General features: G+C 48.9%; 1 protein-coding gene across 1 annotated transcript in view; it reads right to left on the reverse strand.

Moving 5' to 3' along the window:
* Positions 1–12,661, reverse strand: part of LOC126528880 (cytochrome P450 3A13-like) — a 103,537-nt gene that overhangs the window by 71,262 nt on the left and 19,614 nt on the right. Inside the window, exon 2 of the mRNA XM_050176472.3 lies at positions 6,103–6,208. Coding sequence (XP_050032429.2) covers positions 6,103–6,208 — 106 coding nt within the window. The remainder of the gene's footprint in view (positions 1–6,102; positions 6,209–12,661) is intronic.

Consider the following 12,661-nt stretch of genomic DNA (forward strand, 5'->3'; position numbering starts at 1 on the left):
GTACGAATATGTAGCGCGTAATTAACAAGTTCACATTAACACATGACGCTTTAAGTAACAGGCAATTACTTAAAGTTCTCAGGTCTAAACCAGTCTGGTTGCCGATGGACACGAGCACCTCGACGTAGCGGTGGCCGCTCCTCAGAGTTGGATGCAGCCGGCGCCGCTGGCACGGGCGGCTCCGCCAAGTCTTGCCGTACAGGCTCCTACGTGGGCGGCGGTGCCAATTCTTCGTGCTCTGGCGTTTCTCTGCGACTGGGGTCTGTTGGCGTCCCAGCGTAACTGGGACCGTCCTTGTTCGTCTGCCGTTGTCTTGGCGTCGGAGTGCGTTCTACTGCCGCCACCATCTCTGGTGGCGTTTATTTCACACCCACTACTGAGGGCGCGGGCATCTCGCTCGGGCCAGCATGTCCAGGAAGCAGGTGATTGTCGTGTGTCATACGGAGTTGACCTCGCACTTTGACCATACATGTCGTGGCGCTAAAAACTCGCATCACAACAGCTTCCCACGAGACGCGTTCACCACGCACAGTCTTCACCAGCACATGGTCCCCCACCACGAACCTGCGCTCCAGCCCACAAAGCAAATCGCGCTGCTCTTTCAGTTTCTCTTGTTTGTCATGCATGGTTTTTTGCAAAATGAGGTTTGAGCACTAAAAGCTTTATGCTTGGCTGGCGCCTCAAGAACGTTAAGCTGGTGATTTGCTTGTCACACCGCTTGGTGTGTTCCGGTAGGCCATGAGAAAGCTATCAATACTTTGTTGTAGTGACGGCTGCTTACCCGAGGCCTCAGTCTCAGACACGTGTTTCAACAAGGCGTTTTTCACGGTTTCTACCGTTCGTTCTGCAACACCATTGGACGCTGCATGATCAGGAGGAAAGCGAAGGCGTTTTACCCAGTTGTCACTGACTAATATTTCGGGCAAGGCAAGAACGGCAAAAGCACCCCGAATCTTTTTGAAATTTTTTTTTTGTGCAGACGTTGACGACATGAGCCATACTTCAATAACTTTGAGAATGAGTTGACTCGTAAAAGAAACACGTTCGCATCGCTCTGTGCAAAATACATATGGCCGCGTTACCAACACTGTATGGGGTGTTTGCAAGGGTGAAGCGGAACTAGCTGAGAAGCTGGCTGAACTGCTAGGCAAAATTGCGTCTCTGAACGTACGGTTCAATGGACAAATCTATTCCTGGCCAGCATACAAAACTTCTCGCGGGAATTTTTATGCAGCTGGCACCAGGGTGCTCCACATGTAGCATGTTAAGAACGTGGTGCCTAGGTAGCGCAGGAATTACGACTCTTACACCCCACGCCACGGAACCCTGCTCTAGCGACTGCTAATCGCGTCGAGCATAGTAAAATTTCAATTCGTCTGCGTGCGGTCTAGGCGCATATATTAGCGTATATTCGTGCCATAGTATTCGAGTATCGTGCCCCAGTATATCGAGTAACGGCTGGTGATCTGTATATATAGTGAATTTTCGGCCTTACAGGTACTAGTGCAATTTCTTTAGGCCAACTATTAACGCGAAAGCCTCACGTTCGCAGTGCACGTATTTCTGTCTTCTTCCGACAGTGTGCGCAAAGCAAAGGAATTGGCTTTTCTTCACCCCCAGCTGTTTCGTGAAAGACAACGGCTCTTAAGCCATATGACGATGCATCGCAAAGCATTGCAGGCGGTTTCTTGACGTGATAGCAAGTCAGCACCTTGCTGCTTATCAGCAAGTGCTTCATACAGTTACGGAAGGATGAAAGCAGAGAGAGGACGAAGAAGATCGGAGGCGCTGGCTGCTGCGTGTTGTTGGTGGTCAGCCATCTTAGCTACTCTGACTCAGCCTGTATATATATTGTAAATACAGTCTTTGTATACTCGCAACGTCTCCGTAACAATATATTTAAACGTGGTGTTACACTCACTTGTTCACTAATATTTTTGATTTGTTAAGTTGCCGATAAAACGGCTCTGCTACTGTCGAAGCGGTCTTGAGAAACTGAGTAAAAATTTCACGTTCCCAAATACGCCTTAAAGCCCGGAATACATGGAGCGTTTTTGAGGCGATTTTCGCCTCACTGCGCCGATTTGACGCCCGGCGTCGAGAAAAACGCCCGTCGCCGCCGATCAGGACCGGCTAGATTTTGATGCGGCGCGCACGCGTCTGACGCTACCGGAAGTACCTGTCGGAGTCACTTCCGCCTGTTTTCGGCGGGAGCGGCCAGCCGTCTCGCCGTTCCTCGCCGTCCCTTGAACACTCCGCGCGCGTGCGCTGGTCAGCACCATGGCTACGTCGGCGAAAGCATACCTGGTAATGTGTATAGACATATTAGTGGGGTAGTTATTGCATTATTTATTCATTATACCACAAGCAAACAACATATAAGCATTGTTCGTTCATTTAGTGGTAGCCAAAACATTTTTGCCTTGTCTGGCCACACTGAGGCGGCGTTCGCCGCTCGTACGCCTCATGTAGCCTGGCCAGCGGCCCGCCAGCCCGTTTTTTTTTTTTTTTTTTGGCGCGCGATAATTGCAGGACAAAAATGCCCCATGTAGCCCCCGCTTAAGCTCTGCAACTGTAGTGGGCTTAGGGGCTAGTAAGATTTCGCGCTTCATTGTATCGATATGGCAAATGCCTTGCTCTGTCACTGTGAGACCAAAGTACGTCACTGCCTTTAGAAAAAAAGAACAGGCATTTATCGAGGTTAAGCGTAATGCTGTATTCCCTCAGGCGTCGCAAGGTACGTTCTAGCGTATGCTGGCAGTCACCGATGTCAGTCCTTGTGACGATAACGCAGACAATATAACACCCTACGTGTGGGGTGCGGTGAAGTAGATCGTCTACTAATGCCTGAAAGACAGCGGGTGCAATTGCCAGCCCGTAAGAAAGGCGCTCAAATTCGAACAACCCCAGAGTAGTGTTTACTTTCAAAAATGGTTTTGAGTGGCAGCTACTGGTACGCCGAAAAGAAGTCCAACACAATCAACACCTTTTCTCCTGCTAAGGCAGTGTACAAGTACTCTGGTCTGGGAAGGGGGTTGTGATATTTCGAAGAAGGTAATGATAATGACATATCCCATTTAGCTTATTGGCTCCCCAATATACGTGCGAAGCGACATTTTGTATCCTTCATATTTTGCGTATGAAAATTGAGACAGGTACACTTGCTCCGGGACAATTGTGACAGCCGCTCTCGTGTCAATTTGCAGATTCAGTGCGCGCCCTCCGATTTTCACACTCACTTCATGACATGACTTGTTGGTTTTAATGAAATTGTACAGTTCCGGCTCCGGGCTGTCATCAGAACACTCAAGCGCATGCGTGCTTTTTGGCTTCGCTCTAGCAATTAGGCACGTGCTTTTCAAATGACCCACAGCCGAACACTCGCGGCAAATAAAGTTTTTGTATCAACACACTTCCCTACGAGGGTCCCGTACCGCATCTTGCACATTTTCGCTTTGCGGGCTTGCACGTGCTTGGGATTAGCTGGTCTCTGGCCCTGGCGTGGCTGGCTTTTAACTACGAGCACACCTGTCTCGCCTTCTTGTCACCACATTTGTTCAGCGTCTCGCCCCGCTAGTTCTTTATCCAGGGCGGTTTTGTAAGCACCATCAAATGTCAACTCTCGCTCAGAAAACAGAGCACGCTGGGTCTCTTCGTTTCGTGTGCCAGTAACCAGCCTATCCCAGAGGGCGTCTAGCAATAGGTCAGGGTATTAAACTTTCTCACTAAATTTTTAAGTTCTACGATGAACCCTTCCACGCTTTCGCCTTTCTGTTCTACACGCTGATTCAGTGTGCACCGTCCCGCTAACATGGAACTGCTTGAGCTGTAGTGATTCTTCAGGAAGCGTTTAACTAGTTCGTACGACTTTTCTCCTGGGGCTGCCGGCCCAACAATACTTCTCAGTACTTCACAGGCCTCTGGTCCTATTGGTGACAAAAAGACGGAAAGGCGCTTTGCGTCGGTGATATCATTAGCCGTTAAGAAATGTCCAAAACGCTCTAAGTACTACTCGAAGTTTTTTTGTATGCGGATCTAACTTTGACATCTTTCCCAGTGGCTGCATTTCGCCCGAAGTACCTGTATCCACTACTCATCGGTTTGGCCTTTCCTTCATTGGACGTGCTGCGTGCTGCAAGCACCATTGACGTTCTTTATGGCCGAGTACTTCCGCCGAGAGTGCTCGCTACGTAGCTGCTGTTGCGTCCCGCTGTCGTTCCTCATGGCCGAGCGCCTCAGCACGGGGTGTGAGCACATACAACACCTTGAAGCTGGAGGAAAGCTCGGCTCACTCGCTTCCGTTTGTGCCTGTCCACCCATCACGCCTGAAGGCCGTCGCGTTACCCGCGTACTAAGACCCCTGTCGCCAGTTGTCGTGATGTCCTCAGTCAGCGAAATCGTGAATGGAGTCAGTTTAGTCACTGCCGGCGTACACACACACACACACACACACACACACACACACACACACACACACACACACACACACACACACACACACACACACACACACACACACACACACACACACACACACACACACACACACACACACACACACACACACACACACACACACACACACACACACACACACACACACACACACACGCACGCACACGCACGCACGCACACGCACGCACGCACGCACACGCACACGCACGCACACACACACGCACACACGCGCGCGCACATACACGCGCGCACATACACACACACACGCACGCACACACACACTTTTACAACACACACACACACACACACACACATATATATATATATATATATATATATATATGTATATTATATGTATGTATGTATGTATATATACACATATATATATTGCTAATTGACGTCACATGGATAATGTGAAGTTAGCGCCTTACACATGTGCTATAACGTGCCGCGCTGTTACCGATATTAAATATAATTAACCAGTACAAGTGCATTAGAAAGAGGCCGGGTTAAGGGAGACTGGCAAATCATTCTTAAAAAACAAAATTCGCTTTGAAATGAGCCTATGTGGTCTCAAATGTTCAGTGCGTTAAACCTCCATACAGGAATTTTTTCGGGAACTGTTTGTTCCCTTTTTCATGATATTTCTGCGTGTTCATACGAGCATCTATTGGCGAAAAGCCGCTAAGTGTGTTGTCACTATTTGTATTATCACCAAATCAATCGTGCCTATTCAAATGGCCGTGAAACTCGATGTGAGGGCATGCACAATAACGTTCCTGGCTTGTTCTTGAAAATAAACTTATTTGCAAGTGAGCGTCTTTCTTGCACAGGTCTCCTTTCCCGTGGCACTACTGCGCTCTCGTTTGCAAAATCAGCCCAAACGTTGTTATGTTCATCAAACCTTGCAATTTAAGATGCGCACGTTTATGGTGATATTGAAAATATTATATTGAATATCTGGTGGAACATTCTGATTCACGAAGGTCATGGTTTAGCTAACAAAATATCTTGCCACCGGCATGTGGGCGCTGGTGCATGGTTAATGCTGTATGAAATTAGTCATTGTTCCCACTTTGTCTATTCGTTGTTTTACTAACAGCGCATGGCAGGATGTTCTTTTCGCGGTATGTAAACGTCATAGCATTGTTGCCTGGCAACAATGACTAATGACTCTGGCAGCTCTTAGCCGCTATAGCTATGGCGGCACTTACCTGACGCTCAATTTCGAAAGTAGTACACAGCGTCAACTTTGTCTTCGCGACACGTGCTCTTAGCGTACGTGTTGCATCCCAAGGCGCACTAGGGAGCAATACTATCTCTCGTAGCCATAAGATGAAGGCATGGTTTGTGTGATTTGCGTTCATCATGTCATCATAGCGATCAGTTCACGTCGAAGTACTTTGATTCGTGGACCTCGTAACCTAGGTAAGGAAATTTTCGTATACGAGAATAAAGAGCTCATGATCAATGGGGCCATACGGGTTTACACGAACTAGCAAGTGTAAAATAGGCAATATAGGCACCTACCAGCACGGCGAAAAAGCCCAGAGCAGTTGTATAGAAGGCTAAGCTGCTTCAAATTGTAAATGCATTACGAAGCGCCATTTTCCGGTAATAGAGCTTGAGCACGCATGTGTGTCTTACCTTTCTCCGTATTTCAAGCAGGTTGCCGAAAATAAGGTTAGGCTCCGGCCCAGGTATACCGAGTTCCTTGAACACCGAGAATGTCCTCTTCCTCCATCTGTACAAACTAAACAATGGGCACAGCTCAGGTCTAGAACTAGGTTGTACGTTCATGATATGTGGTTTCTTGTTTACACGAAGAATAATTATTAGAAGTTTGGAACACAATCTCATTATCAGCTGGCCTTAAAGTGTGTATTTGAAATGAGAGCAACATGCATTCTTTTTTTAAGGAAATGTCAAATAGGAAACTCGCGAACGACCAATACCTCGAAATTTAACCTTACAAAAGGACGCTGGTTGCGTTCTTCACGCAGATTCTTTGAGGGCTCAGCGTTGATCAAGATTTTCGCGACTAACCTGAAGAACCTAATGGCCGTTCGACACCTATTCAAAAGTTTTCAGGAAAAGATGTACGCATAGAATAAAACGAGTACATCAGTACACGCAATGTTATGACTATACAGGGCACCATTTCTCGTGTATCGGTGATGCAGCTTTCGTGCAGTGACCAATACATGCAGAAGCAACAACTAAAGCGCAGTTGAAAGTGCGGGCGCTCTAATTGCCGTGCGGTACATCGACAGCGGAAACCATTGCAATCACCCAGTCGCAAGTCCCATCCCTTTGCAAGAGCTCAGAGCACACATATCGTATCTTGAAGCCCTGTCATGTACGTCTTTTTGTCAGATGATATCGACTACCGTGACTACTTTCCTACAGATTATATGCCGGGCGATACACTTTTGGCAAATGCTTGCTCTTTGACTCTACCGACAATTCAGTACCATTGGTTCCGACAAAAGAAGGATTCTTGTCGCCTGAGCTGAAACAGCTGTCTATACTCATACTGTACCGGACGGTTACGGAACATCTTCAGATTTACTGACGGTTCGATAACTAAAGGTGGATTTGCAGAAGCTGCCATCTTTCCCACAAAAGGTGCCAGCACTCATTATAAAGCCTCTCACTGGACATTAACAGCCGTGGAGCTTGGTGCACTGTCGGACACAGGTCATATGATTCATGAAGAGCCACTGCTAAAATTAGACGTCTTTGCCAGTTCTCAGGCTTCGCTGTAAAGTCTGCTATCAGCTTTACAGCGGGGTGCCTAAGAACAACCAGTACCGAAAATAAAACTGCTATATCATCAACTATCAGAGAAAGGGCAGAACGTACCTTTTTAGTGGCTTCCACGACACTGTTATCATGGGCAACGAACATTACAATGAAGCTCCTAGGTGTGCTCACATAGATGGCGTTCAGAAACCCATCCCGCCACAAAGAATAGAAGCAGAAACAGAAGCTCAGATGAACACCGGTGAGGTCGGACGATACATATGTAACACGGCAGGTTTCTAGCATACACGTTTGCACTGCCTGGACTCATTCCTCCGACTCCGCATTCCAGCTTGACTATCTCGAAGCGAGACAGCTATTCTCTGTCGGATCTAGCTTGCATTCGTTGAACAAATAGATTTGTTTGCGGCATCGGACTGGCTGACAGTGCTTTGTGTGATGACTGCGGCAGCGAGCAAATCATCACATAAGTATTCTGCCTTTGTCCTGAGGATAGCTTCAAAAGACGTTCCTCGAGGCAGCGCTGGCACGAATCGACGTACGACTGGCTGCTTTTTGAGCCGATAAATATGGAATGCCGGCTCATACGGTCATCACACCAGGACGCCGCGAAGGCACTACTAAAGTACATCTGGTCAAGCAACCTAGTCGAACGACTTTGACACACCCGCCTTTTTTATGTGTGTGCATGTGTGTCTTTTTTTTTCTCTCTCTCTATGCGGGTGCTCTTCTTTTTTTTTTCTTTCGTCTGCCCTTAACTCTTCCGCAGTGCTGGGTAGTGAACTGGATGTTTATCTTCCAATTAAGTTGTCTACCTTTGGCATCCGATTTATCCTTCTCCCTCTCAGCAGTCCATCTAGACACTTATACGCCGTGTGATGTGTCAGGCTTAAAAATGTCCTTCGAGGATTCTCTGCAGTATGTTGCGACCACTCGAAAAAAACATGAACTATCCAGTCAAGCACAGGTTCGAAAGAGAAGCAAATGATACCAGCCAAATACGTCAACGACAACATAATAAGTCGAGTGTGCGACTGGACAGCTGTGGCGTGGTGGCGAGGTTCACAATAAAAACAACTTTTGTGTTCTTTCCGAATGGGGCACCATTCTAATGTGCTAGGCGTAATTGTGCGAAAAGTAATTGTGGAAGCAAGAAGAGAACAGTAATTTAAACGATGCAGGCGGTGGTGCAGGAGGACGTATAAAGCGTGAATCAGCATCGGAACTGTTATCCCATAATGCGGATAATTTGCGCAGCAGGTCAGAAAAAGCCTGTTGTCGATCTATGTTAGCACGACAAGCTAGATTCAAAACAGGAATTGCTAAAAGTTTTTTGAGCAACCTGCCGTTCAATAGCAGCTTGTAATAGAGGCGGATATGGATTTAGTTAATACAAACGAAATTGCAAAGGAGGGAAATGCAGACACCGAACAACTGTGCGCCCCAATGAAGCAAATATGCTAGCATCGGCTAATTTTTCGCGTTCACACAAAAACCTGTTTACGATCATAGGCATAGGCGGAAAGTTTTCACTTCTGCTAGGAGGAAGTGGGGGGGGAGGGGGAGGGCTGCGGCCCGACCACCTTTCCGAACCCCGCACCAGCCTTCCTCAGAGTTACTGTACTATGACGAAGGCTAGTCCACCAGCCGAAAACGCTAAATAAGTACGTCTTACTTACAAAACCTTCGTTGTCTCTTTCCTGCATATGTTACGTCAGGCCCTGCGTGCTGAACTTTGAAGAAAGCCCATGTATATATATTGTCACGTGGTAGTGACGAAGAAGGCTACACTTAAAGAATAGGGACAACGGCAAACACAGTCGGCGATCGTCAAAATCGGTCAGCGGCTCAAGCTCGTCGGCTTTTATACATCAGTCGTCGAATGTTTCAGAGTTCTCGCTGGGACCCGCGTGTCTTCAACAAAGTTCTACACTATTCGGGTCACGCATACGTGCAATCAGATTACGCAAGGTTCGGGGACAGACTGCGAATGAAACCATCGATAGCATTCCAGAAACTTCCTATATCTACAAGCGCATCCTGCCCTGTGCGATAACATTTGTTAGGCGGTGAAACGTGGTCACCCGGTAAAGATAAACATGTCAATAACAAATATAACAAAGATAAACACGTGTCAATACCCCCCTCTTAGAAAGCATTGACCCGATGCTGCAAACAAACGAAAGCAATTAACAATAACACCGTTAGCAAAGAAACAACAAACTAAGTTCGTCAGCGTGCGTAAAAGGGCATAACACGCACCACGTGGACCACTTCAGATCGTGCGCGGCGCCGGTGTGAATGGAAAATGCCGTCTGGTACGTCCACATATTCTAGTTAGCCAACACGTCCGATGACCTTGTAGGGTCCGAAATAGCGTCGCAATAGTTTGTCACTGAGTCCTCGTCAACGTATTGGGGTCCAAACCCAAACACGGTCGCCAGGCTGGTACTGGACGGAGTGTAATTGGAGGTTGTAGTGTCGGCTGTCGGTACGCTGCTGGTTCTTGCTCCGTAGGCGGGCAAGCTGTCGGGCTTCTTCGGCTCGCTGGAGATAGGCAGCGACATCAAGACTCCCTTCGTCGGTGACGTGCGGCAGCATGGCGTTGAGAGTCATGGTCAGGTTGCTGCAGTAAACCAGCTTGAACGGCGTGATCTCTGTTGTTTCTTGCACCGCCGTGTTGTAAGCAAAGGTTACGCACGGCGGGACCGCGTCCCACGTGTTGTGCTCGACGTCGACGTACATTGCAACATGTCATCGAGGGTGTTCTTCAGGCGCTCCATGAGACCATTCGTCTGCAGGTAGTAGGCAGTTGTCCTCCTGTAGCTTGTTTGGCTGTATTTAAGGATGGCTTGCATGAGCTCTGGTGTAAAGGCGGTTCCTCTGTCGGTGATGAGGACTTCTGGGGCACCATGTGGCAGCAGGATGTCCTCGACGAAAAATTTCGCCGCTTCGGCTGCGCTGCCTTTCGACAGAACTTTAGTTTTAGCGAACCGGGTGAGATATTCCCTCGCCACGACGATCCACTTGTTTCCGGATGTTGATGTCGGAAGCGGTCCCAACAAATCCATCCCGATCTGCTGAAATGGTCTGCGAGGAGGTTCAATCGGCTGTAGTAATCCTGCTGGCCTTGTCGGTTGTATCTTGCGTCGCTGACAGTCTCGGCATGTCTTGACGTACCGGGTGACGTCGGCGCTTAGACGCGGCTTGTAATACCTTTCCTGCATCGTCAACAGCGTCCGGGGAACCCGAGGTGCCCAGTGGTTGGATCGTCATATAGGGCGTGCAGCATTTCTGGACGCAGCGCTGACGGAACAACAAGAAGGTAGTTGGCGCGGATTGGTGAGAAGTTCTTCACGAGCAGGTGGTTTTGTAGCGTGAACGAAGACAATCCGCGCTTATATGCCCTAGGGACAACGTCGGTGTTCCCTTCCGAATACTCGACGAGGGCTTTTGGCTCCGAGTCTGCTCGTTGCTGTTTAGTGAAGTCTTCCCCGCTTATCATTCTAAGGAAGATGTCGTCCTCGTCGTCTTGTGGCGGGAATCGATGGGGGCGCGGGCTAGGCAGTCGGCGTCAGAGTGTTTTCGTCCGGACTTGTAGATTAGCGTGACGTGTAGCGGACTTGTAGATCAGCTCCACCGCGCCAGCCGTCCTGAAGGGTCCTTTAAATTAGCTAGCCAACACAACGCGTGATGGTCGCTGACGACTTTGAATGGCCTGCCATATAGGTATGGGCGGAATTGTGCTGTAGACTAAATGATGGCGAGGCATTCCTTTTCAGTCGTAGAATAATTGCCTTCAGCTTTTGACAGTGGCTGGCTAGCGAAAGCTTTCTTCCGCTCAATTTCGCCTTTCCTCTGGACTAGGATGGCACCGAGACCAAGGCCGCTGGCATCAGTGTGGATTTCGGTCTAGGCTTCCTCGTCAAAGTGTGCAAGTACGGCGGCGACTGCATGCGTGGTTTGAGTACCTGAAATGCGTTGGCCTGCGGTGCTTCCCACTTGAACTTGACATGGCATTTGGTTAGATGTGTTAGTGGCTCCGCGATACGTGAAAAATCCTTGACGAAGCGCCTATAGTAGGCACACATGCCAAGGAATGTACGCACTGCGTTCTTATCGACGGGCAGCTGTCGTCTGCGGGTCGGGGCGGACTGCGGATTTGCTGGTGACTGGACCTAGGAACAGAAGCTCAGCGTAAGCGAACCAGTTCTTTTCCAGCTTCAGAGTGAGCCCTGACGACTTGGCGGCCTCTAATAGTTTCACAAGCAACCTAACGTAATCGTCGAAATTTCCGGCGAAGACAACGACGTCACCCAAGTAAACAAGACGCATCTCCCTCTTCAATCCTGCTAACACCGTGTCCATGACGCGCTGAAACGTTGCAGGCGCCGACCCCAGTTAGAATGGCATGACCTTGAAGTCGTAGAAGCTGTCTGGGGTGATGAAGGTGGTCTTTTCGCGATCTCTCTCGTCGAGTTATATTTGCCAGTAGCCAGACTTGAGATGCATTGATGAGAAGTATTTAGCGTTGCAGAGCCGATTTATTGCGTCGTCTATCCGTGGAAGGGGGTATACGTCCTTCTTCGTGATCTTGTTAAGTCGACGATTATCGACGCAGAAACGTAGGGTTCCGTCCTTTTTCTTCACCAAGACTACAGGAGATGCCCAAGGGCTTCTCGATGGCTGGATGATGGTGTGTCGTTGTTATATCGTCGAGATAGCCTCTTCGGCGTCCTCGTTAGCGGCGGAGGATGTTGGTCAGTTCGACGAACAGCAACCGTATCTAAATCGGTTGCTGATTTTAGTTTTGCGGTTGTGGGATCACAGAGCGGCCCCGGGCGGCGACAGGTAGTGGCCTGGTGATGGCGAACGGGAAGGTCATCGAGAGCTCCACTGAGTGTCGGCGATATCGCGAGGGCAATATCGCCGGCGTAGTCGTAGTCGGCGAGGGCGTAGTCGGCGATATCGCGAGAGGGTTCACCTTGCTGCGGGCGCGTAGCGTTGGCGTCGAACCCTCGTAGTCTCATTTCGTGGTATGGGTATCGGCGGCAGATATGGCCGGCTTCCCAGAAATCCCTTTTAATTGGGGCGGTGGCAAATAGACATCTTTCCAGCTTGAATTAACCAGATCCAGCCACGTGCGGGATGCAACAGCTACATGTGACCGCTACATGTCGGTGCACCACGCAACGGCAATGCAAAGTTGGCACACCGACGCTACGAGGCGCCCATGTCACATCGCGTGACAAGAAGCCCTCTTTATTCAGGTATGCTGCATATGTTTTCCATCGTAGTATTTTTGAATACAATTCCGTGACCTTCTTTTTTTTCCCTGAAAATTTCTCTATTTACCTTGCACCGGTGCCCATGCAACTGCTACATGGCGTGCAGCTTGAATGCAAATGCAAGGCTAGGCGTGCAGGTACCGACGCTACCT

The sequence above is a fragment of the Dermacentor andersoni genome, chromosome 8 (assembly GCF_023375885.2).
Source record: "Dermacentor andersoni chromosome 8, qqDerAnde1_hic_scaffold, whole genome shotgun sequence".
Taxonomy (NCBI): Eukaryota; Metazoa; Arthropoda; class Arachnida; order Ixodida; family Ixodidae; genus Dermacentor; species Dermacentor andersoni.